General features: G+C 40.4%; 2 protein-coding genes across 3 annotated transcripts in view; both read left to right on the forward strand.

Annotated features, from left to right (window-relative positions):
* snx25 (sorting nexin 25) overlaps window positions 1-14,824 on the forward strand; it is a 128,399-nt gene extending 113,575 nt beyond the window's left edge. The window contains exons 11-22 of the mRNA XM_034092390.1: window positions 1,555-1,680; window positions 1,788-1,952; window positions 5,901-6,032; window positions 6,371-6,514; window positions 11,479-11,592; window positions 11,702-11,779; window positions 12,167-12,250; window positions 12,525-12,642; window positions 12,889-12,955; window positions 13,207-13,388; window positions 13,486-13,586; window positions 14,073-14,824. Coding sequence (XP_033948281.1) covers window positions 1,555-1,680; window positions 1,788-1,952; window positions 5,901-6,032; window positions 6,371-6,514; window positions 11,479-11,592; window positions 11,702-11,779; window positions 12,167-12,250; window positions 12,525-12,642; window positions 12,889-12,955; window positions 13,207-13,388; window positions 13,486-13,586; window positions 14,073-14,138 — 1,377 coding nt within the window. The 3' untranslated portion in view covers window positions 14,139-14,824. The remainder of the gene's footprint in view (window positions 1-1,554; window positions 1,681-1,787; window positions 1,953-5,900; window positions 6,033-6,370; window positions 6,515-11,478; window positions 11,593-11,701; window positions 11,780-12,166; window positions 12,251-12,524; window positions 12,643-12,888; window positions 12,956-13,206; window positions 13,389-13,485; window positions 13,587-14,072) is intronic.
* Window positions 14,825-16,424: 1,600 nt separating this feature from the next.
* The window catches only part of LOC117453546 (centrosome and spindle pole-associated protein 1-like), a 28,254-nt gene continuing 17,680 nt past the window's right edge, over window positions 16,425-26,998 (forward strand). The window contains exons 1-15 of one of the 2 annotated variants that reach the window (XM_071204671.1): window positions 16,425-16,540; window positions 17,290-17,416; window positions 18,007-18,079; window positions 18,291-18,394; window positions 18,483-18,766; window positions 19,295-19,371; window positions 19,532-19,627; window positions 19,940-20,001; window positions 20,498-20,739; window positions 21,498-21,613; window positions 21,726-21,867; window positions 22,209-22,317; window positions 25,462-25,609; window positions 25,713-25,877; window positions 26,953-26,998. The exon at window positions 26,953-26,998 is cut by the window's right edge and continues 67 nt beyond it. In XM_071204671.1, the coding sequence (XP_071060772.1) occupies window positions 17,318-17,416; window positions 18,007-18,079; window positions 18,291-18,394; window positions 18,483-18,766; window positions 19,295-19,371; window positions 19,532-19,627; window positions 19,940-20,001; window positions 20,498-20,739; window positions 21,498-21,613; window positions 21,726-21,867; window positions 22,209-22,317; window positions 25,462-25,609; window positions 25,713-25,877; window positions 26,953-26,998 (1,763 nt within the window). In that variant the 5' untranslated portion in view covers window positions 16,425-16,540; window positions 17,290-17,317. The remainder of the gene's footprint in view (window positions 16,541-17,289; window positions 17,417-18,006; window positions 18,080-18,290; window positions 18,395-18,482; window positions 18,767-19,294; window positions 19,372-19,531; window positions 19,628-19,939; window positions 20,002-20,497; window positions 20,740-21,497; window positions 21,614-21,725; window positions 21,868-22,208; window positions 22,318-25,461; window positions 25,610-25,712; window positions 25,878-26,952) is intronic. The other variant, XM_071204672.1, reaches the window with a different exon arrangement.

Here is a 26,998-nt window from a genome sequence, read left to right on the forward strand (position 1 = left end):
GTTTGGAAGGCTGGACACTTCTAACCGTTACTGATTGCCATCTTGGTTACGTAACAAAAGTAGGGGAACTAGCCACACAGCACTATGCAAATAAAAGTTATACATGTATATGTTTTTTTCATTATTTATTAGGGCTGTCAAGTTAACGCGTTAATAACAAAAAAAATTAACGCCACTAATTATTTTAACGCGATTAACGCATGTGTATTTTTTTTCCTCGGCCGCCCCGTAGTTCAGAGCGCATCGAGTTTAAAATACCATCTACAAGCTGATGCTGACAGCCCTGCTCCTGCTGCCCGCTTGCAGCAGACCACACTTCCACGCTCACCGGCAGGCACCAACTGGCTATTGGGAGGACCGGGAGGGTGTGTGTATGTGTGGCCCGAGCGAGCGAGAGAGAGAGACCTTACGTGTATTGTTGTTGTTAGCATCTGGTGCTAGCTAGCTGCGCTAACGGATATAAGGAGCTGTTTAAATGAAAACAGAGGAGCGACATTTCGCCACAACTGCGCCGAGCACTTGACTTTATGCAGGAAGCCAGACAGTGGGACATTGTACGAAAAGTCAGCACACTCAGCACGGATAGTGCGCAACATGATTGCAGCATCCAGGCAGCTCCCTTTCGAGCATATGCCTTGAGTAGCACATAGCTCCAACGATCCATCACACACACACACACACACACACACACACACACACACACACACACACACACACACACACACACACACACACACACACACACACACACACACACACACACACACACACACTACATTTAGAACAGATAAAAAATGTGCGATTAATTTGAGATTAATCGCAATTAACTATGGACAATCATGCGATTAATCGCGATTAAATATTTTAATCAACTGACAGCCCTATTATTTATGTAACATACCACTTGGTGTCCAAAGGAAGCCATTATTCATTTTATTGGGTAAAATAAACAGACTATAATGATGGATCCTTGTTGGGCTGCAAAAACAATTGAAATGTTAATGAAATTGCAATATATAGTGCATTCTCCAAATCACAGTAAACAACCCAATTTTCTGAATGGAGTATTGTGATGCTTCAGATAAGTCCTGGCCTACAAATTGTATTCTACAGACAGAATAAAATATCCATGTTTGGTACAGAACCTCCAAAAAAGATAATCCCCTCTAATATCAGGAATCATATCGTTATTACAATGTCAGTAAACAATATCCAGTTGGTAATTTAGTCCAGATTGGGTATCCCTAATACTTCAAATAAAAGCGTTGTTAGCGTTTGCTAGCTAGTTGTTAGCTTCCTAGTTATAAGCTAGTTGGTTGTAAGCGTTGGCTAGCTAGTTAGTCGATCTGTCCTCGTCCATCGTCAATTCTGGTGAGGACACAGCAGCTATGTGTGATTTGTGACCACGCTACATGATCAAAATTAACACACTTAAACATTTTCACAGTGCATGACATGCAATCTACTACTAAGTGGAGTATCTGAATTTAGACATAGAAACAATTGTTAAACATTGAAGATTAATTATTTATGTTGCTCTGATGTCTCCTGCAGGTGGCAGAGACGATGAGAGAGCGCTACTACCCCTCCTTCCTGGTTTCTGACCACTACGATAAACTGATCAGACAAGAAGAGCAGAACAGCCAATCACAGTGCAGCATTGAGGAGAAGGAGGAAGAGGTCAGTCACACACTGTTTTGTCAGAACTATTCAACTTTTAATAAAACCTGGTGTATCATTTTTGAGTGTGTAAAGCTTTTAATAAATATATTTCTTTTTTGCTGCAGTGCCAGGGTCTGGAGTCAGGAGAGGAGGTGGGGGATGAAGGCAGTAAAAGAATCAACGAGCAGGCCAGTTATGCTGCGACCAAGCTCCGACAACTCTACGACAAACTGGAGTACAAGCGCCAGGCCTTGGGCTCCATCCAGAACGCTCCCAAACCAGACAAAAAGGTGACAAAGAAAGGGCTAAAATCACAATTCACTTCAACAGAGTGGCTTAAAAGACACTCAGGATAAAAGTTCATCTCGAGCATGGTGTATGTCAGGGGTCTGCAACCTTTTTGACCAAAAGAGCCATTTTGCCCCCTTTTCCAATACTTTTTTTTTGTCTGGAGCCGCAAGACATATTTGATAGCTTGATAGCTTATAAAGTTGTATATATTGTTGTATCATAGACAAAAACTGCAGTTTTTTTGCATTTATTATGTATTACATTATATAAAACTGTTTACCTCTAATAATAAACAAATAACTCTTATAAGGAGAATTAAAAAATATATACACAGGCCTACTTTAAAATAAATTAAACACAGCACTTGGGGAGTCCTCGGCACATTTGAAGAAAATAAATACAATTAAAATTGACCCACTTTGAAATAAATAAAACATTTTGCTGCACCCTAAAAAGAGTTAAAGGTGGGGTATGTAATTTATTTCAGAAAACACTTTTTGTTATATTCCATGGAATGCTCTTAACATCCCGATAGCAATGAATATATATATACACAGAAACTGCCCTCCTTGCTGTCACTGAGGAACTGCACACTGCTAAAACAGCCTTCCTCTCCTCTGTCATCATCCATTTGGACCTGTCTGCTGCATTCGACATGGTGAATCATCAGATCCTCCTTCGCACTCTCCAAGAACTTGGAGTTTCAGGCTCTGCACTTTCCCTCCTCACCTCATACCTCAAAGACCGCACCTACAGGGTTACTTGGAGAGGGTCCGAGTCCGACCCTTGTCAATTAACTACAGGGGTCCCTCAGGGCTCTGTTCTTGGTCCCCTCCTCTTCTCCTTGTACACAAACTCGCTCGGATCAGTCATTAGCCCGCATGGTTTTTCATACCACTGCTACGCTGACGACACCCAATTAATTCTATCCTTTCCCCCGCTCAGAGACCCAGGTCGTCGCACACATCTCTGCTTGTCTAGCTGACATCTCCCAGTGGATGTCTGAAGCTCAACCTTGACAAGACTGAACTGCTTTTCCTTCCGGGAAAAGATTGTCCCACTCTTGACCTAACAATCAACATTGGCACCTCTGTTGTTTCCCCGACTCAGACTGCAAGGAATCTGGGTGTGACCCTAGATAACAAACTGTCCTTCACTGCAAACATCGCTGCTACAACCCGCTGCTGCAGATACACGCTTTACAACATCAGGAGGATGCGTCCCCAGCTGACCCAGAAAGCGACGCAGGTTCTGGTCCAGGCTCTCGTCATCTCACGCCTAGACTACTGCAACTCCCTCCTGGCTGGTCTACCTGCATGTGCCATCCGACCTCTGCAGCTCATCCAGAATGCAGCTGCTCGCCTGGTCTTCAACCTTCCTAAATTCTCCCACACCACGCCGCTCCCTCCACTGGCTTCCGATAACTGCTAGAATCCACTTCAAGACAATGGTACTTGCGTACCATGCTGCGAATGGATCTGGACCTTCCTACATCCAGGACATGGTTAAACCGTACACCCCAGCACGTGCACTCCGCTCTGCATCAACCAAACGGCTCGCTGCACCATCGCTGCGAGGGGGACCCAAGTTCCCATCAGCAAAAACACGTGGGTTTGTTATCCTGGCTCCAAAATGGTGGAATGAGCTCCCCATTGACATCAGGACAGCAGATAGCTTACACACCTTCCGGCGCAGACTGAAAACTCATCTCTTTCAACTCCACTTCGAGTGATAGAACTATTAACAAAGCACTTATATACTAATAAAGGGCTGGCTTATCTAAAGCCAGTTGAGTAGCACTTGAAATGTTTTTGCTCTATGAAGCCTGATGTACTGATATGATTCTGTTTTCTTCAAGTTTGTTGGTCGAACGCACTTATTGTAAGTCGCTTTGGATAAAAGCGTCAGCTAAATGCAATGTAATGTAATGTAATATATTAAATGCTTTGACAATAAATACATAAAAAAATGTCATCTGTGGAAGCCGTGGCGCTGTAAAAGCACGACCAATCTGAGCCGGCCTGGCTAAAATAACTGGATGGCCTGTCAGCCTTTCATCTGTGCACAAACTTATCTCGTGCCCTCATTGGTCATGTTGGCGTTCGTTTGTGTTGGAGGAGGGGCTCTGTAAGGAAGTGGCAGATTTTTTCCGGTTGTGTATTTTCAAATTCTAGCGCACTCGAGCTGGTTTCTCCCAAATTACCTACTGATTGAATTATGACTGAAGATCGGCAGCTGTCTTCCTCTTCCGTTTTTATCCTTGATAGGTAAAGGCTGCAGCACCTTTGACAACTCGAATCGTTTGCTGTGAAAGCATATAACTCTAACCACGCAGAATTAAACCCTCTGTGTTCCTCCGATACTTTTATTTTCTTTGATTTATCCATAGTTCGCTCATCGAGCCGGGGTCCGTAGCAGAATATGACGAATTTTGTTGTTGACTTAATTAAAACCGTTTTGTTTTTTATTTATGTGTCACAGTATCACCTCAAAATACAAGATACGAAACATTTTCAACCATGCAACAACATTTTAAATAGTCCTACAAATACTTTTATTTAATTTCCTTCTTATTTTTGTCTAAACTCAAGGGAGCCAGAGCAGAGGGCTTAAAGAGCCGCATGCGGCTCAAGAGCCGCGGGTTGCTGACCCCTGGTGTATGTAGTGTAAGATGTTGAGCTGAAATAGTCTTCTATTAAACCTTTTTAAAAGTGGAATTTTCTAGGTTTTATTATTCAACAACAGGTTATTAGTTTTATCTCAGAGGAGATTTAGTTTTGAGACAGTTGCTCCATTTAAGAATAAAAACAAATTGAAGATAATACAAAAAAATCCTAAAGACATAAGAAGTTAAAGGTGGGGTAGGTAATTTTGGAGAAACCAGCTCGAGTGCGCTAGAATTTGAAAATACACAGCCGGAAAAAATCTGCCACTTCCTTACAGAGCCACATGACCAATGAGGGCACGAGATAAGTTTGTGCACAGATGGAAGGCTGACAGGCAGGTAGGCCATCCAGTTGTTTTAGCCAGGCCGGCTCAAATGATTGGTCGTGCTTTTTACAGTACTACGGCTTCCACAGATGACATTTTTGTATGGATTTTTTGTCAAAGCACTTAAGATATTCATTGCTATCGGGATGTTAAGAGCATTCCATGGAATATAACAAAAAGTGTATCTCGAGCCGGTTTCTCAAACTTACCCACCCCACCTTTAACGTACAAATGTGCAATAAAAATGTAAACAAAAATAATGCATATATTTATTAAACATACAAAAACAAAGTTACAATACCAATAAAAGGTAAAACAAAGTAAAATAGTATAAAAGATTTTATTTTGAACAAAGTTGCTTAACTTTGGCACTCTAAGCACAGTCAGAATGAGAAATACTTTTATAATCCCACGGGGAATTTGCTTTTCGTGACAGTTTTTACATTTTAGAATGAATAAAAAGGAGCATAAATAAAATAGTAAAGAATTAAATATGGGTACCTTGTGTTTAGAGTGCATTGGTAAAGAAACATTATCCTGGAAGAAAACATCAATGCTTTCAGTATTTTGTACATAGTTTAGTGTTGCCCCCTTTTGGCCAAAATGAGTATTACCCAAACACACATTATCTTTTACTTTCCCGCTTTTTGCCTCAGGGCTTCGGTAACAATTTATATTCAGAGCAATCATGACACTTTTGAGGAAGTTTTAAAACATCACAAACCCAAACTACATTTATTCTTAGTCCCTTCTTTGTATAACTATGATTAGCATGCTAGTTACTGTGTGTGTGTGTGTGTGTGTGTGTGTGTGTGTGTGTGTGTGTGTGTGTGTGTGTGTGTGTGTGTGTGTGTGTGTGTGTGTGTGTGTGTGTGTGTGTGTGTGTGTGTGTGTGTGTGTGTGTGTGTGTGTGTGTGTGTGTGTGTGTGTGTGTGTGTGTGTGTGTGTGTGTGTAGATTGTGAGCAAACTAAAGGAAGAGATCGGAGCCATGGAGAAAGAACACGGTGAGCTGCAGCAGCACATCTCCAGGACGGACTGGTGGTGTGAAAACCTGGGTCACTGGAGGGCTACCATCACTACTGCTGAGGTAAACAAATATTAGTTTTCTTGCATCCTCACAAACATTAAATGGCTGGTTCCACTAGTGTGGAAGTAACAAGCTAACTAATATGCATATCCTAGTACTAGACTCCTGGTACTAGGATGGGTTAAATGCAGAGGCCAAATTTCACTGTGTGGGCTGTGTGCTCTGCATGTGTGACCATTAGAGAGGGGTGTGTGTCATCCCTCCGATTCTATCTATAACTGTGCCTTCAGTCCACTGGAGCAACTACGGACAGGGAAATACAGTATATTCTTGTACAAGGATTCAATTGTTTTGTCATGCTGTTTTTGTGTAGTCATTTAGACATTTGTGTGTTTCAGGCTGCAGCAGAAGAGGGTGGAGAGACAGTGGCTTCCTACAGTGTGTGTGTCAGCCTGGTGGAAGCAGAGGAGATGGCTAACAGTCGCTGGAACGTTCAGAGGAAACTCACTGAGTTCCAGATGTTACACCGCAAACTCACCGAGGTAACACAACACTAAGGGGCCGTACCCATAAGCGTTTAATGAACGGGCATCTTCATTGTTTTTGACGAGACACATTCAAGGAGCGCTCAAACTGCAGAGACACACTGTTGGGATTGCCATACACTCATGAATATATATATATATATACATACATACATACATACAGGGGTGCACATAACTTTCTTAGTGAATTACTCAAATGAGTACCAGGAGACTATGTTTGGCACTCAGGGCTGCCCACGCAAAGTTCTGTGTGTGGTGGGTGTTGTATTGAACGTCGACGGGAGGGGTGGAGGTGGGCGCTAGTGGAGCACGGAAGTTGTGGCACAATTACGTTGTACACACTAGGGTTGCCAGAAACTGACCATGATCAAAATCGATTATTCGGCAGCCCTGGCGAATAATAATCGATTATTCGACCCCCGCGAGCGAAAATGTCAGAACAACTCGTTAAAAAGAAGGGTAAAACTATTTCCACTATTTTGAAGTACTTTGGCTTTCAGGAGTCCGACGTGGAGCAAAACAAAGTACAGTGCAGGATTTGTTACCAGGTTGTGTTGGCACCACACGCTAACACAACCAATCTCTTTAATCATCTGAAATACAACCACAAAGTGCAATACGACCGGGCAATAATCCTACAACAAAAAGCAGATGCCCGCTCGACTTCATCCACCACATCATCAATTCAGGACGCATTGTACGTCGAGCTCGCAGAGACACAGAGATATTACTGGTTCCATTATGTTTCACATCGCTAAAGATATGTGCCCAGTTAGCACAGTTAGCAACCAGGGCTTTAAGCAACTTGTCAACACGTTGGACAAGCGTTACGCGATGCTGTCTCGGTATTATTTCAGCAGGTCTGCGCTGCCTGCACTATATGACAAATGCCGTGGGGAAGTTGAGAGAGATGTGGCTTCAGCTGACTACTTTGCCACCACAACGGACCTATGGTCTAGCCCAGGGGTGCCCAACCAGTCGATCGCGGGGAGATTCCCAGTCGATCGCGAGATGTGTCTAAAAATAGAGCAACAATATTCAGTTGTATCGTTAATGTCCTGTAACATAATCTTCCTGTGCCAGAATAATGCACTTGAACGCATCAAAGCTTTGTGATTGGCCGGCGTCACCCCATGTGTCGGGGCGTGGCTGGTGGGCAGTGGGCACTATTTTGCTGACGTTGTCCGTGTCAACAGGAGTGACAGTCCGCACACACACAATGGCAGAAGCAAAAAAGCCCAAAATATATAATTTTCACTCCGAGTGGGAGGATGATTATTTTTGTATCTATTCCAATTCAAAGTCCATCTATCTCATCTGCAATGCGAGTGTGGCTTTATCGAATAAGGGTAATTTAGGAGCGGCATTTCAAAACAAAATAAATGGTCAATGAATAATCGTCAAAATAATCGTGATATCAATTATTGACCCAAATAATCGTTTTTGCCATAATCGCACAGCCCTAATTTAGGGCTGTCAAACGATTAAAATGTTTAATCAGATTAATCACAGCTTAAAAATTAATTAATCATGATTAATCACCATTTGAACTATGTCCAAAATATGCCATCTCTTTATGTATATTGTTGTGAGAATGGAAAGATAAATGAAAGAAGGCGGATATATCCATTTAACATACAGTATCTATGTTTATTATAACATTGTTCTGCATGTCAAAATGAAAGACAGCCCACACACCTATCAATCATCAAACCGTGGGGTCTTAATTCATTACGTGTTGATTTCTATCAACGGGGGAGTACTTCAGGAAAGTTGACGGGGGGGGGGGGGCTAGTGGAGTACTTCGTGACCACAGAGTGTGAACGTTGTGATCAGCTGTTTTAGCGCAGTTCTCCAGTGAAGGGGGGGAGTCTCCCTCCGCAGCCAGTTTGGTTGTAGTTTTGGCACAATTCCGTTGTACAGACCGACGTTAACAGCAGCCCTGTCTGTGCACACGGAGACCGACTCTGTCGTCCGGTGATCTAACCGCCTTCTGGAAAAGCTTCACAAGTACGTCGGTAAGCAAATGCGCTTTGTGACACAAGTGACGGTACGCATTTCAGATTACGCACATAACCTGCGTACCAGTTATGTGCACCCCTGTACTACAGCAAAAGTATTCTCCGTCAGGACTTCCTGCAACAACACCACGCCGTTATCTTGATTCTGATTGGCCAAAAGACATTATCAAAGATGTTCTATTGAGAAGACGATCACTACGTGACCAAGGTTTTCAAAACCGTTTCTGGTCTTCGGTATTTCCAGACAAGTGGCTACTGAAATCAATCTTACTAACTGCTGTCTGTGCAATTTACTCCGCGAGTTGGCAGACTTTATTTTGCTTACTTTAACATAATTTTTCATGGTGGGGCTAAGCCATTTCTTGGTATGGGTGTAGCCTACCCCAGCCATACCCTGGCGCTGCCACTGGTGGGATGTATGGGCGGGCCATTCTGCAAATGCGTTAAATGCGTTAAATATTTTAACGCAATTAATTCAAAAAATGTATTACCGCCGTTAACGCAATAATTTTGACAGCATTAATATATATATAATAAATATATCTCATTTATTTTTTACTTAAAGGTCATCTATTATGCAAAATCCACTTTTTCATCTATTTTCTACATAAACATGTGTCTCCTCTGTGTAAAGAGATTCTGAAAGTTTCAGGAAAAAAGATTTGCTCACTTTTTGTCCTGATCCATTTACACTGAACAAAAATATAAATGCAACACTTTTGTTTTTGCTCCTATTTTTCATGAGATGAACTCAAAGATCTAAAACATTTTCTATATACACAAAATAACCATTTCTCTCAAATATTGTTCACAAATCTGAAAAAATCTGTGATAGTGAGCACTTCTCCTTTGCCGAGATAATCCATCCCACCTCACAGGTGTGGCATATCAAGATGCTGATTAGACAGCATGATTATTGCACAGGTGTGCCTTAGGCTGGCCATAATAAAAGGCCACTCTAAAATGTTCAGTTTTATCACACAGCACAATGCCACAGATGTCGCAAGTTTTGAGGCAGCGTGCAATTGGCATGCTGACAGCAGGAATGTCCACCAGAGGTGTTGCCCGTGAATTGAATGTTCATTTCTCTACCATAAGCCGTCTCCAAAGGCGTTTCAGAGAATTTGGCAGTACATCCAACCGGCCTCACAACCGCAGACCACGTGTAACCACACCAGCCCAGGACCTCCACATCCAGCATGTTCACCTCCAAGATCGTCTGAGACCAGCCACTCGGACAGCTGCTGCAACAATCGGATTGCATAACCAAAGAATTTCTGCACAAACTGTCAGAAACCGTCTCAGGGAAGCTCATCTGCATGCTCGTCGTCCTCATCGGGGTCTCGACCTGACTCCGGTTCGTCGTCGTAACCGACTTGAGTGGGCACATGCTCACATTCGATGGCGTCTGGCACGTTCGAGAGGTGTTCTCTTCACGGATGAATCCCGGTTTTCACTGTTCAGGGCAGATGGCAGACAGCGTGTGTGGCGTCGTGTGGGTGAGCGGTTTTCTGATGTCAATGTTGTGAATGGAGTGGCCCATGGTGGTGGTGGGGTTATGGTATGGGCAGGCGTATGTTATGGACGACGAACACTGGTGCATTTTATTGATGGCATTGTGAATGCACAGAGATACCGTGACGAGATCCTGAGGCCCATTGTTGTGCCATTCATCCACGACAATCACCTCATGTTGCAGCATGATAATGCACGGCCCCATGTTGCAAGGATCTGTAAATAATTCCTGGAGGCTGAAAACATCCCAGTTCTTGCATGGCCAGCATACTCACCGGACATGTCACCCATTGAGCATGTTTGGGATGCTCTGGATCGGCGTATACGACAGCGTTTTCCAGTTCCTGCCAATATCCAGCAACTTGGCACAGCCATTGAAGAGGAGTGGACCAACATTCCACAGGCTACAATCAACAACCTGATCAACTCTATGCGAAGGAGATGTGTTGCACTGCATGAGGCAAATGGTGGTCACACCAGATACTGACTGGTTTTCGGATCCCCCCAGACCCCCCAATAAAGCAAAACTGCACGTTTCAGAGTGGCCTTTTATTGTGGCCAGCCTAAGGCACACCTGTGCAATAATCATGCTGTCTATCAGCATCTTGATATGCCACACCTGTGAGGTGGGATGGATTATCTCGGCAAAGGAGAAGTGCTCACTATCACATATTTTTTCAGATTTGTGAACAATATTTGAGAGAAATGGTTATTTTGTGTATATAGAAAATGTTTTAGATCTTTGAGTTCATCTCATGAAAAATGGGAGCAAAAACAAAAGTGTTGCATTTATATTTGTGTTCAGTGTATATAAAAACCTGTCTGAAAATGAGCTGATCAGATTTCGGCCACTTTATGATGTCATAACGGCTTGTGTAACCATTAGCCAATCAGCAAGCAAGGTAACCCCCCCCCCCCCCCCCACCTTATCACCTGAATCTCCTCCTAGAGCACCATTGTGTTCTTTTTAACCAAAAATCTCTTATAAATCATTATTTCCATCTGAAGTAACAGACAGAGAATCAGCACTTGTGAAACAGGGCTGAAACAGAGGGGTTTATGGGATGCTGCAATGATCTGTTTGGTATTTCAGACAAACTCTTCAGAGACATGTTTTGTATATATCTGAGACCTATAATATATTGATGAAAAGCAGTATAATAGGGGACCTTTAAAGATCTGTCCAGTGGTTCACCTTTATTCAGCACCAGTATGGAAATGTTTTCTAAATGATCAGTATAGAAGTTGTTACTTTGCCTTATAGTTCTCCTGCATTACCATTTCCTGAAGTCTTAAACTCAATAAATGTTCTACATTTTTTGAAAATGCGCTTCAGTTATAAGCCATTGGGCATTAAAAAATTAATCTTATAGGCTATCTCTAATTAAAAATCCGAATTTCTCTGTGTTTGTCTGTCTTCCTCAGTGTTTCCCATCATTGAAGAAACTCCAGCTCCCCTCCCTCAGTAAACTTCCCTTCAAATCCATCGACCAGAAGTTCTTGGACAAAAGCAAAACCCAGCTCAATGCCTTTCTCCAGGTAACAAACACACACTGTACAGCTATCAGTCATTTGAGTACTTTGTTGTTTGGTGTGCTAGGATGGTTGATAATGAGCTTTGTGTGTGCGCGTGCGTGTGTGTGTGTAGCGTCTGCTGGCAGATGAGCGATTGTGCCAGTCCGAGGCTCTCTATGCGTTCCTCAGCCCGTCCCCAGAGTACCTCAAGGTAACAATTTCATAATTTTCCACTTTCAAATAAGACAGAGATACTAATATATTATGGTCATATGTTATACCATCATTTAGAATGTATTATTTCAATTTGATTCAGAACCGTTTTTGTCTTGGAAAGGAGTCTTACAAAAACTCCTTCCAGCATGTTCGAAATGATTTAGAAAACACGTCAAATATCTGTACGGTCCTGTTTGTTATTTATTTAGCCGTTTCTAACTAAATGCATGATGACACAATATCAAGAAAGGTTACAAGGTAACGAATCTTCCATTGCTTTATAGAAAAAATTGTAATGTTAGAAATAGGTTGTAACAAAGTGTTTCAATATGATTCCATACAGTGAATTGAATTGTGATGATATATTGTTCCATGTTTAAAGGTGATGTCGATCCAGAAGAAATCCTCTTTCTCTCTGGCCTCCTTCCTGGAGAAGCTGCCTGGAGACTTCTTCTCGCATACTGAGGTACTCCATCATCTTCAACTGATGTATAAATATCAATATGTTTTATGACTAAAGCTGTGTGTATACAGGAGATGGGAAGATGCATGTGCACTCTTTTCCTACGATTTATAAAGTGTGTGTGTGTGTGTGTGTGTGTGTGTGTGTGTGTGTGTGTGTGTGTGTGTGTGTGTGTGTGTGTGTGTGTGTGTGTGTGTGTGTGTGTGTGTGTGTGTGTGTGTGTGTGTGTGTGTGTGTGTGTGTGTGTGTGTGTGTGTGTGTGTGTGTGTGTGTGTAGGAGGAGGTTGACGATGACAGCGATCTGTCAGACTACGGGGATGAGGCTGACGGGAGGAGGGACGCCCTCGCTGAGCCCTGCTTCATGCTCATCGGAGAGATCTTTGAACTCAGAGGAAGTGAGTACACCACTGTCGTATTTTTCATTTTAAAGTCAATATACAAAAAAACAGGCCTATAAACAGAAACTAGAAATGCTTCTATATGGATAACAGTGAGTGACCTGTTTTTGTTTGAAGTGCGATTTGTTACAGTAAGTCCTTTTCTTTTTGGTACAAAGATATGAATTGTGATTCCATCTGAGTGAATTTATCTAACTCTTTCCTTTTCTCACTTTCTTTCTCTTCGTCTTTGTGTCCGCTCAGTGTTTAAGTGGGTGAGGAAGACACTTATTGCACTAGTCCAGGTGACATTTGGACGAACTATCAACAAGTAAGTGCTAGCAAGATGGAATTTGGACTTGATTTTTTTCCACATTTTTAACAAATAACGACTAAGTCATGATTATTTACCTATTGCGGTATTGACTTATTCACAATATTTCTGTTGCCTTATTTTACTAAAAAGATATTGCAGGTAACTGTTTTAATATGGCGTCGCTTATTCTACCTGTGACAACTGCTACTTTTTCTATATTTTCGTCAATTAGCTATTAGGCTAACATCTCTTTTTCGTTCCCTCAGACAGATCCGGGACACGGTAAACTGGATCTTCTGTGAACAGATGTCGGTAGTGTACATCAGCGTGTTCAGGGACACCTTCTGGCCCAACGGGAGGTTAGCCCCGCACGTCAAGGTCCGAACTGACACGGAGCGCATTGAAACCAAGGAGCGTGCTCAACAGAAACTACTTGACAATATCCCAGGTAGCAACAAAAACATATAAAAAACATGTACAGTAGATCCTAAACTTAGGAACATGTCTAATCTTTTTACCTTCTGTCAATATGTTTTTTGTTACAGATGCACTAACAAATTTAGTTGGCCAGCAGAATGCCCGCTATGGAATCATCAAGATCTTCAACGCCCTGCAGGAGGCTAATGCTAACAAACATCTTCTATATGTAAGAATAATATTTATATGTGAAGCACTCTATTCAGATGATAAATACTGCATTGAAGCTTGTAAAGGCATGACGACTAGCGGCAAAGAGAGCAACTTAGCGACAGATGTAAATCATAGCTAATTCAATGGTGGTCCTAAGGGGGGAGCATGAGGTACCATGCCCCAAAAGTACTCATCCTTGAGCCCCCTCTTAAAATAACTTTGGCTAATATTTTTTTTAAACTGGAAACTTCGAAGGCCTTTTTCTCATTGTCGTATCTCGGTAACTGTCCTGACGTAATGTGACATATTTTGCCTAATATTTGAAGAGCAAAAACAATAAAGACATAATTAGAGATCTATCTATCTCCTTTTTAGAACAGTATTTTAAACTCAAAATGTGTTTCGGGGTCAATGTGACTGATTTTGATTTGAGCATAAAACTAATTTCATAATATGTAACGACACCTGTAACAAAGTGATTTTGTGTCACTGTCTCCGTTAGGTGTTGATGGAAATGTTACTGAAGGAAGTATGCCCTGAACTCAGCGCCGAGGTGGACAACATGTGAACACAAACACTCACTAACCACAAACTGAGGATCTTTTAGGCCTTTCTGTAGCTGACCAATCACTAACTGCCGCGGCAGGCACGACATGGAGACGCCCGACCTCCGACAGTAAGCAGCAGCGTCGCTCAGAACTGACACACTGTTGGTGACTTTGCTGTGAAATGAAGAAAAGGACTGTAAGAGGTTTGACTTTGTTGTGGTGCAGATCTCAACTCGTCCTTTAGGCAGCCAGATCACATGTGTACCTGAAAGTCCACATTCTCACAAGATCAAATTGTAAATATATTTTTTTTCAATAGCACTGAAACATCAGGTCTGTACCATAACAAAAAATGTTTTCCTGTGTTAATCATGGCGGTCTATAGATTACGAGACAGAGTAACAATTTGTGAACACTTGATCATGAGGTCATCGGTTTGTGAAGCTAAAGACTTTGATGAAATACAGGAAGACATTTGAAGGCAGCATGGAACACGGAACATTCCTCGTACACACAACCTGAGCAACAACCACACTTGTGTTCTGTGATTCTTGTTAAGGCTTATAATTGTGCAATATAATGTCATGTAAAAGTCATTGTGATGATTTTATTTATGATTATTATTGATAGATTTTATTTTTACCAACAATTGTTTAGAGTTTATATATGCGTTTATATAAGCAATAAATTGCAAACAAAAAGTGGATGTGGTATTTTTGATTTCTTGAAATGGTTTGGAAGCATATGATTTACTTGAATTAGATTTGAAACAATATCAAATCTAGTCATGATGCAGTAAAATGATTGGGTTTGGGAGCAAGGATGGCTGTTTTTAATTTATTTTTTAAAAACGGCCATCCCAAGCATTAGTCATATTTTTAAATTGAATCCCCCTCTTGTAAACATTGTAATATATTGTGTCACTATACGATCATTTTTTATGTTTTACAAGTTCTACAAGTTATAGATGAAATAAATATAAAAGTTACTCGCAATATAATGTACCCTGCTTTCAACAAAAAAATTATATATAAATATTTCCATGCATTAAGTTTATGCACATGATAAAGTGTATATGTGTATATTATATTTTAACTAATTTAATTGACAAAGGACATGTGTAAATGAACATAAGCAAATATATTAATACCATTTTAACTACAGTGTTTTTGGAATTTTTGGAAGGTATTCTGTGGCATTCATATATTTGAGTTGAATGTGTTTGAACTTCAATGATTCAAAACCAGTATAGCTTGCCTTCACCTGTTTGTGGATAACAAATGTTTCCTTCATTACCGTAACAACCTTTTTTCGAGGACATGAATGCAACATGTGTTCTTAAAGAGTGGATGGAATCTAAAGGGAAAGTGGGCGTGAACGATGATGCGATGCCACACAGCTGAGACACCACATGTCAAGTTAGAGTCAAAGACAGGAAGTGTAGCTATATGCCTTCAAAGTAAGAGCACAACATGTGTCGTGAACGAGTGCGCTGTAGAGCATATACTAGTCTGTATATATATAAAGGTACTAGAGCTTTACAGAACAACATATCAGGAAAATGCCCATTTAACATAGGTCTGCCTATGTTACTACCTTTTAAAAAATGCTGTTTTTAAAATCTGCTCACACTAACTTTTCTCTTCATGTTCTGTTAAATGATATGCTAAAAAGATAAACACTGCCAGCCTGAAAGGGAAAATGATTGAGTGGCAGGGACGTGCACAGACATTTGGAGGGGCTATTGCTCTAAACTGGAAAAAGCCCCCCCCCCCCAAACATAAGACCTTTTGAAAATGCTAACTTTTTTAATGTAAGAGGTTAATAAAATAAAAACACAACACTGTCATTGCAAGTGACACTCAGTTGACTTTTATTTCCACTGCTAAATTCGTTATTCAGGCACATTTTTTGTTTTGCGATCCATATCTCATTAAAATATTTAATGTTAGTAACTATTAAAGAAAACATGGGGACAATCCTGTTTTAATGTAATTTGACCATTGGAACTGCTGTGCAGACATAGACTACTGATAACATAGGGCTTCTAACTAATAAACTCACTAATGAAACCAGTCCAATACCCATTATTCTTAATAAGTTCATATTATGAGATAAAGAGGAAATATCGGGATAAATTCATTGTGATTGTTTTGTTGTTGCTTTAACCCAGGAATATAGAATGGTCCTTTTAACACAACAGACACTAAATATTTATAGCGTTGCAGAATAGTTATCAGCTGAGATATTACAATGCATGTGCTTTTATTTTGACATTTAAAACCGGTAGTAGTGCACATTTATGATTAACGTGCTAGAAATGTTATGAGCTCAGTGAACAACCAAGGTTCCGCCAACAGTTGCTAGTTAGCAAACCTTGCCTTATCCGGTATCGTCATATTCAAACATCGGTCAATCAATGGTAGGTTTTATTTGTTGTTGACGAGACTACCACTGAGAGATATCTTATAAGTAACGCTAGCAGGGCGAATGGCTAGGTATTAGCACAGGTTAGCTTTCCTCATTATTGTGTCGTTCTTATTGGCTTTACTTTAGGTTTGCCTCTCTTCAGTTAGGGCCAACACTCTTTGTATAGGTTACTTTGCACCAACTAAGCAAGCATTATTCTATACAACCTGTTAACATTATTTTGAAAGCTAATTACTATATTTGAAGTGTATTACGTATAGCCGCTAAGCTAATATCGTTAAGTGGTTCATTGCTATCTGTATGGGATATGACACTATCGTGTTCATTGTGGTTGCCTGACAACGGAAAATTAAAGTGACAGTAGCATTATCGACTTACTTTAAAAACAACATTGAATCGCCCTAATTGCAGGTGCTAAAATGTAACTTTCTTGTGTACTTTTCTTCATTATGTCCACATATAATGTACACGAAATTGCCTTAAGGCAACGATCAACGGATCATTTAGTTTCCAGCTTGCACGTCATTAAATTGATTTGGCTAATTACAGATTAGAGGAACTAATTAGTGAAATCACCAGCTGTGGTCTGTGTTGCACATACATTATGCATGGCACACAGCTGAAAAAAACCCTGAATATTAGCCGTTACCTTCGCTAGTTAAAATGATAAATTGTGCAGTCTGACTTCTTCATACACTGTTTTATATAATGCCAGACCTGTGTGACATGTTGTGTCTTCAGTTGGGTTGTATGACTCTGCCAAAAGGAGATGGATGACGAGCTGGAGATCTTCATCAGGGAGAGAAGGGCGAGGGTGGCTGAGGATAAAGCCAGTTTGGAACAAGACCCTCCTTACATGGATTTAAAGGTGTGTGGGAAATATGGCTGTATTTAGTCTGATATGGATCAAACCAGGCCAGTATTCTGGATAAATAACCACTAATAAGGGCTGTGGGGAGAGCTTTATAAAATGAAAATGTTGATGCATTTTCTAATTATGTGGATACAATGGTTAAGTGAGTAAAGGCCAATAATAGAATGGTTGAAGTTCAAAAAGTGACATTGCTATAATGTAATGCAGCCTTTCTAACCATGAAAATTCACTTTTTCCATTTCACGACATAATAAAGCTAAGACCTCATTGACCTCACATCACATAATTGATCTAACATAGATTATTATATGAATTATTATAATACATGTACATTTTAATAATTTGTATTCTGAAATTCTCAAGGATTTTTTTGTTTACCTGCCCTTGAAAAGTCAACTTCAATCATTTCCTTTTATGTAGAAGCAAGTGTACACGGATAATATCCTGCAACACATTTACATTGTAACGATAGAAAGTGTTTGGTTCTTATTTTAACAGTTTATTTGTATAAATAAACTGTCAAAATGTGATTTTGGTTTGAATACCATTTAATGCCAATTATTCTTGTATTTTTTGACTGACAGGCAAAACCCCACCGAGCCTATGGGTTCACTGTTAAGGAGAACATCCCTCCCAAGTCTAAAACACAGGGGAAAGGTACAGTTCAGTTCCACAGTTCACTCCTTAAGTGTTGTATTAGATCATTCTTGTCATAAAAAATGAACAAATACCACTTACATGTATAGTACCCCCTGCTGGGTGCAATGTTTTTCAGCGTTGTGTTTCTTTTATAGTTTCAGTTGTCATGTTTTGGCACCAAACTCTTCACCTTGTGTCTTTATTAAATATTGATGGCTGTGTTTTTTAGAGGACAGTTGTTGTGTGGGGCTCCCCCTCGGTGTGGAGTATGAGAGGAAGAAACAGAGGCTGCAGCACGAGCTCCGGATGGACTACAGGCGCTACATGGCTCAGGTGACTGTCACTAATTTTCCTCTTAACTCCTGTGTTTAGCTGCAGCCAAAAAAGATGGCGGTTCAGTTAGTAACCACATTTCATTCAGCAACAGGCAGGTGTTCTCTCCGAACAGCGCCCCCCCTCCCACAGGGACGCAGCCACCCTGACAGAGGACAGCAGGGAGCTGCTCCGGGCTCTGCGCCTCGCTGAGGGGAAGCCCCTCTGCTCCGAGGACGACGAGGAGCGGGCCTCAGTTCCCCCCCGGCACTGTGACAAGTTGTGGGACTCTGAGGAGAAGGAGGAGGAGCTAATGATGGAAGGGAGGAGGCACAGACAGACAGGGGCCGAGGCTACTCATGAGAGGAGGAGATTGAATAAGACAGATAACGGGTACAGGTTCATGTGTTCACATTATAATGCTCCCTGAGAGCAACAGGTGCTCAATATACTGACACATCAGCAGACCAATTCTAATATCTTATTTATACTGACACACAGCTGTAGATGTTGTAATATACCTGTTATATATAAATTTCTATTGTTTCTATAAAAATATTTTTTTATTCAAACTTTCATTAGGCATTTTACTTTAAAATTGTGTTTGTAATAATTATCTTATTTAGTTTTTAAATCTTTTTATTGCACTTTTATGAACTTAATAACAAATTTATATAAATACCTTTATTTTATTTATCATCCCTTTATTGTCTGTATTTATTTATTTTCTTTTTGACATTTGACTTTCCATTTTTATGTTTAACTTTATATACATTTATTTTGAATCTTCTTCTAGATTTTTTACAATCTTTTATTTATTTTTTTCTTTCTAAAAAAGAGCAACAGTCAGGACACACAATTCTCTGTGGGCATAATAAATGATTCAGATCAAATAGATGAGCTGTGTGTGTGTTTTCCCAGGGAGAAGAGGGAGAATCCAGGCAGAGGTTCAAGGGCCAAAGATGAAGACCCTGAAATTGTCACCGGACTTATAATAGGTCAGGGGACATTCAGATTTTTCCTCCGTACCGTTTGTTTTTTAGCTAGGAATGATATGTTTGAACATGTGTTGTTACTTCTGAAAGGAAATATATAATTGGGTGTTTGATTGATACAAAATGTGTATATTTGCTGCAAATAAGTGTTCTATATTTCCAGGAGCAGATAATACAGAAGAGGTCTTACGGAGGAGGAAGGAGCGCTACAGGCAGGAGCTGCAGGAGCAGATCGCTGAGCAGCACATGATCAAGAAGAGGTGTCCTCTCTCATTGTTCTCTGTACATGCACAATGTAACACCTGAAGAACAGACATGTCGGTGTTCTAACAATAGAAAACGTTCTACTACTAGAAATGATCTTATGTTTGACCATATATAAGATGCGGGTTGCTACAATCCTGGCATCAGCTAATGTGTCAGTCAAAAAGAATGAGTCTTTTCCGCAGTGTAATGGAGGAGAGGACTTCCACGTGTTCTCTTGTTGAACATCTCTGTGTACTGTATGAGTGTCATTAATTGCTTGGCTTGTAACTTGCAATGAAAATAACTGAATATGTTTGTCTTTGTTGCAGGGAGAAAGATTTTGGGCTGAAAGTTGCTGCAACCGGGGCAAATGATCCTGAGAAACAGGTCAGTCAGGTCATTTGGATTGGCTCAAGAAGATGGAGTATACATTTTTTTATTCACTGACTTTTTGTACATTTTTATTTTTTTGATACCTGATTTACAGAGAGATGTTTTAATTGAACAGACAAGACATTGACATAAGATAGTAAAGAAACTAAAATGAGCGGAGGGGGGGGGGGTTCATCATAGTGTGTTTAAGCATAAATAGGACAGACCACCTGTAAAGGTATTATGCCGGGCCAGGTGGGCTTTTTATAAACTGTTTATTAACAGGTCTAGCTAATAACGCCAGGAAAAATGTCATCTCTAACTGAGAATAAATGATATGATGATCTTTCATGATAGGTGACTGGAAAAGGGACATTTTCAAGCAAGAGTTTCCACATATGGCATTTGAATTAATTATAAATACATAAATAAGTGGGGATATCAAAACGATTATTAATACATGCTGAATACGTTTGTTTATCTTTAAATGTTGTCTCCATCCACAAACCAGCCGGACAGGATCAGACAGTTGGGGCTGGGCAGGAGGGGCTACCCAGGAGAGAGTGACGGCTCCCTCAGAGCGCTCTGTAACAATGTGAGGGTGGGGGTCAGAGAGAGGGAGACGCCTCCTCCCCCCGAGCTGCCCCACGTGGCCTTCCAGTCCCCCCGGCTGGAGTACAGCTCCACCCTCAGCCTGTCCCCTAACAGCCAGCCTGCCCCCCCCTCCTTCCCCAGAGCCTCGGACACCCCCAGGTAGCCCTCTCATTGTACATCAAGATATAATGTTCAGGATTTTAGTCTCGGTTGATTTGATGACACATGTGGTCAATGTGGTAACAGCAAGTGCAGTTCCAACTAAATAAAAACAAGAAAGAAGCCAAAAAAGTGTTCAGCTCTAAGTTCAATATAACAACTCGCCATGTTTGATCTACCTAGCTTACTATTCCTTGCAGTTTATTTGAGTATACAGCACTTTAGTCTGGAGGTTTTAAAGTGCTTTATAAATAAAGCTGTATTGTTTAGAACTGATTCAACATAAAAAATGCCATAAATGAACACATGAGTGCATTTCCTGTGAGCTTTTCACAATAAAAGGCAACCTTAATTTCAACAATGTTTCCATTTGGCTTGAGGAGAGTGACTACTTTGACAGTGAGGGGGACATTTGTTATAAACGTCACAGTGGCATTAACATTGTTGCATACATTTTATCTTAAAACAAATAATATATATTGCAGGCTTGCAAAATGTTCTGATGGATTTGTAAGGCAATTGTGTGAATGAATGATTTTTTTTGTCAACTTGTTGCCGAGTCATTTCAAAAGTAATTTTGAGTATAAATGAACGTTCAACCTGATTTTGACCTAAATATATCATACTGTGTAGATTTGTATTAGATTAGATAATATAGAACACTGAAATCTTCAGATACAACCAGAAACATTAGATCTGCAGAGACCTTTAGATTAAACAACATCAGTGATTATATGATATTTACGTTGTGTCTCCAGAATCCCTCTGTTTCCTCCTCATCCTCCTTCAACTGAGGCGTTCAGGAGCCCGTACGGAGAGCCCCATCACTACTACGGCTCCAGAAACCTGCTGGAGCCCAACATGGCCGCCTACTGTAAGCTCCTCTGTGAGATGTGTTTCACACGTTTGGTACACAAAATATATTGGGCTATAAAAAGCTACATTTAGCATTTACTTCATTATTGTAATGTGTTTGATTTTTCCAGACGGTCACTTGTCTGTTCCCGGTGCCGGTCTCCCCGTGTCCTACTGGAACCTCCCACCAGGGGGAGCTCTTTCTAGCCAGCTAGGTCACCACAGCCCTCACAGCCAGCACAGTGGGAGCAGCTGCCCTGAGCCCCCAACACAGTAAATATCTCCTTCACTTCTCACTACTGTGGCCTGCAAGCAGGGTCAGAACATGTATTAGCAGCCAACATCAAAGTGGCAATATTTGCTTTATGAACAAAAACACATGAAAGACATGTCAAATAACTTGCTCACGTTATATATGGGATTGCTTAAAGTCCTATTCAAAGTCCTGTTCTTAAGTCATAAACACAGGAAATAAATCATATTTACGGAGGCAAGTAAGAAAATAAATTGGATTTCCAGATTTATTTTCTTACTTGCCTCCGTAAATAAGATTATCATGTCTAACGGGACAAAAAAACATAATGGTGTTTTTTTCTTTTCTTCCCTTATGACAGGCTGAGGAATGAGTCTGCTGCTGGCTCACAGCTCAGAGTTTTCCCCTCAGACAGATCCAGATCCACCAGAGAGAGGATTCTGAGCTACAGGGAAGAATTGAAGAAACAGGTAGGTTTCATGTAGTGTTTTCAATATATTTTTTTCTCTTAAAGGTGGGGTAGGTAATTTTAGAGAAACCAGCTCGAGTGCGCTAGAATTTGAAAATACACAACCGGAAAAAATCTGCCACTTCCTTACAGAGCCCCTCCTCCAACACACACGAACGCGCACATGACCAGTGAGGGCACGAGGGCGCCATCCAGTTATTTTAGCCGGGCCGGCTAAAATGATTGGTCGTGCTTTTTACAGTACTATGGCTTCCACAGATGACATTTTTTAATGTATTTTTTGTCAAAGCACTTAAGATATTCATTGCTATCGGGATGTTAAGAGCATTCCATGGATCATAACAAAAAGTGTATCTCGAGCCGGTTTCTCAAACTTACCTACCCCACCTTTAACTCAATGCTAGAACTGTTAGGGATGCACTGACGTGATCAGTAACAGGGGATCAAAGCGTTTTTAACTAATCTGTATCGTCTCTATTCAGCTCAAACATCAGTTGATCCCTTGTTGTACGTCGGCCGTCAAACAAGTATTGTAAACGTAGAGCCCAGTTTGTGGCAGGACGGTGCTCAATAATCTTTTATTTATTTATTTATATATAAATACAAATATAAAAACTCTGGAGTAGACAAAATGTTCCATGTTGAGACGGGGACAAGGCCACAAAGATTTACAGAAGTTGATTTCCTTTTTTTAGATAACCCTCTAATTCTGGTAGAGAATATCTGTTATTGGTGTCTTTTGGAGCCATGGTACGCCCTACCCTTGCGACACTATGAGGTTAACTTATTTTGATTTCGTTGTCATTTTAACAGAAAAAAACCACAAGGGAACGGCTACGATACAGAAACTTTATTAAATGTGATTTTGCTTCAGCACATCATTTCACCCAGCATGTGCTTGCTTGAAACTTCAATTTGTGATTTTCTTCCAAAGATACCCAAACAACGATTTGATCGACAGGCTGAGACTTAAAGACTTGAAGTACAGCAAAACGTTGACGGTTGTTGATTTAATCTTAAATTATACATAGAACCAAAGAAGCACCTTTTTAAAATACCATATATAACAATTTTCAGAGAATACTGGTCAAAATGGAGAAAACATGCATTTAGAAATGTAGCTTTTCAATATTGATATTCAGAGATGGTAAAGGATTTGTACTTTCATAATGTTGGATATTTTTAACACATCATATCAGCTTTTATAATGGAGTACAATAACCACAATGGCTGTGTTACAGCATTGACATCATCACCTTTGCTTGGATGCTGTTTAGTTGGAAACAACATTGTAAGGGCGTATGAAATAAAGTGTTAACCGGTAGCTTTTAACTTTCACTGCATCCTAGTCTGTAATATGTTGACAGGAAGCGCCTATGGAAGGGAACAGCGAGCTTTACAACCAGGTAAAATGAAACTGAGTTTAGACTCAGAGCTGCAGTGTAAGTGTCCCCCATAGACAGTCATTAATGTGTAAATAGAGTTAGCTGTATAAATGTATCTCCTCCTGTTCAGCTGCTACCTACTGTCCCAGTGCCTCCTGAATGTCATCCCAGTCCCATGTTTCCTCTTTTTACTAAAGATTAAGAAAATCCTCTACTACGCCTATAAAGCATTTTTGTGCTACATTCTCACTGTAGACTCACACAAAAAGCTTTACACAAAGTACTTTGTTCGTTGGACTGATGTTTGAAATGTATTTTGTTGCTGTAATGTGATTACTCACTATGGTCACAGTACAAATATCTCTTTATTAGGACATCACAGAGTGTATGATTGTGCTTCTACCAATACATAGACCAAAGGACATCACATTTACGAGGTATGAGTTGTGAGAATACACATGATGTTGTTTTTTCTAGAAGGAAAATGTCCTTTTGGATTTCAAGCTGACTAAAGACATAAGCCAAAAAGAAAAAAACTGGTTTGAGATGTTTACCGTGGCGCCCCACCCTCCTATAACAGAGTTTCATGTGCCAGACAAATCAGGAACTGTGGGGTCCCATGTTCTGTGCCTTGTGGGATACCTGCATCTGTTTAGTTGCACCTGAAATCTATATTTGACATTAAATTGAACTGGACCTGAGTTTCAACAGTCACATTAAAACAGTTACTAAATCAGCCTACTATCACCTAATATATCTAGGATTAAAAGACTAATGTCACAGCAGGATTTGGAAAAACTTGTCCATGCTTTTATCTTCAGTAGACTCGACTACTGCAATGGTGTCTTCACAGGTCTCACTAAAAAATCTATTAGAAAGCTGCAGCTGATTCAGAACGCCGCTGCTCGAGTCCTCACTAACACTAAGAAAGTGGATCACATTACTCCTGTTCTGAAGTCTTTACACTGGCTTCCTGTGTGTCAAAGAATAGATTTCAAAATACTGCTGCTGGTTTATAAAGCTTTGAATGGTTTAGGCCCAAAATACATTTCTGACCTCCTGCTAAATTATGAACCATCCAGATCTCTCAGGTCTTCAGGGACTGGTCAGCTTTCTGTCCCCAGAGTCAGAACTAAACATGGAGAAGCAGCGTTCAGTTATTATGCTCCAAATATCTGGAACAAACTCCCAGAAACCTGCAGGTCCGCTGCAACTCTGACTACTTTTAAATCCAGGCTGAAGACTTTTCTTTTTGTCGCTGCTTTTAATTGAACTATTCATATCTTAGACTGCACTGTAACTTTTATCCATGTATTTTTTCTTTTAATGTTTATTTTATTAGCTTTTCTTTTTAATGACTGATTTTAAATGCCATTTTCTTAATGTCTTTCATTTTTTGTAAAGCACTTTGAATTGCCTTGTGTTGAAAAGTGCTATATAAATAAACTTGCCTTGCCTAAAATTAGCAAATTAAGTTGCTACTAATTATACCTCAAAATGTACCAATTGTTTAATTAAAGGTATGCTTGAATTAAAATGTGATATTTGTTTTTATATGTATTGGTTTTGCACAGTTAGCATCATGATACATTTGTTTGAGAGTAACATGATTCACTAGAAAGCAACTTTAATCTCGGATAGAATTGTTGTTATTATTAATTTAAAACTCTTCCCCCCCCCCCCCCCCCCCTGCAATTACGCTATTACACCATTGTATGCTCATTGATCCCTGGTTCAGTAAAAAAAACACTGTGCTCTAGATCCAGGAGCAGCAGGAGCAGAGGCGTGTGGAGATCGAGGAGAGGGAGCGGTACGAGGCCAAGCTGGAGGCCGACATAAAGAAGCACCAGCCCTGGGGCCGGGGGGGAGGAGGAGCTCCCCTCAGAGACTGCACAGGAAACCTCATCGGTGTGTCACAGCATACTGTCTGTATTAGACCAAACTGTGAAAGGTATTTCTTCCCGTTTCATCAAAACTCACATACTCTGTTCCCTCCCTCTCCCCTGGCCAGCTGACCTTAACCAGATGCACAAACTGAACGAGGAGGCCTACATGAACCCGGAGCAGTGGCAGAGGAGAGCCACGGCCCCCCGGGCAGAGCTGCCGGACCCCAGCGAGAGGGTCTCTGGTACTGTGGCAGAGCGCAGCAGCCATGACAGCAGTGACAGGCTCTCTGGTACGGTAACTGTCTGTCCTCCATACTTATTGGTACATTTACAGCCTGCACTACAACATGAAACATTTGAAACAGGGATATTTTAATCAAAATATAGTCACTGTAAAATAGCTGCTCTGCTGACTCATTTGCTCATTTTCAGTCTACAAAGAAAAATGTCAAGTTTGCTTTTGAAGTGAGAAGTTAACCCGAGCACCACAGCATGGCATAAATGGTTTCTGTTGTATCTTTTAATATACTGTCAAACCTTTACTTGCCCGTTGTGGATTGTAGTTTTGACAAATAAACGCAGGTCTCAAATGGATGCCGAATAACTTTTTTAATAAGGATCTTTATATTTTAGATACTCAACAATTCAATAGTTCAGTTATTTGAGAAAACTATGGGCCACAACATTTATTTTATTCAGATTTACAGGCAAAAGGCTTAAACGGTAGTGACTCCGCTTCCTCTTATAAGCATGTGTTCCAATATCCAATTCATTTAGATTTCTTTGATCCTCCAGCATCCACAGATCAAAAGAATAAATAAAAAAAAGATTTAGAAAAATCAGAGGTTGTTGTTTATGTGAAGTCAAAGGCTCAATGTCTGCTAACTATTTATCAAACATGGTTGGATTTGCTTGTTTTTGTTACTTTGCGTGATACCAAAGCATTGTCCCCAGCTGTATTTGTTTGTTTTTCTTCCCTTTTTGAAATGCCAAAGCACTCTTCCCTGACGGCCAGGTGCATTTCAAGATAATAAATAGAGGTGTTGTGTCCGTATGCCAGGTGCCATTAATCCTCGGTTGACGTAAAAACAATCCTTTTTTACTTTCTCTGAATCAGATCAAAAGAGTGATTCATAACTGAACTGTCTTTTTTTTTTTTTAAATACAAAAATAAACGGGAAGTTGTGCAATAGAAATGAAAGGCCTATTACTATCTGTGGTTGACTTTAGTGATAGAAGCAAATAAAAGCCTGGACTTGTAAATACAGGTTTACAGCACTGATGTCCTCAGCAACTGCTTAGTGACAGCTTGATTTGATTTCGCTCTACTGGTGTTGAATATCCTCATGCTTCTTTTTCTTGCAGGTTTCACCCCTGTCGCCACCCCTCAGTTTGCACGAGGCAGCGTGTT

This window comes from Pseudochaenichthys georgianus, chromosome 10 (genome assembly GCF_902827115.2).
Source record: "Pseudochaenichthys georgianus chromosome 10, fPseGeo1.2, whole genome shotgun sequence".
Lineage (NCBI taxonomy): Eukaryota > Metazoa > Chordata > Actinopteri > Perciformes > Channichthyidae > Pseudochaenichthys > Pseudochaenichthys georgianus.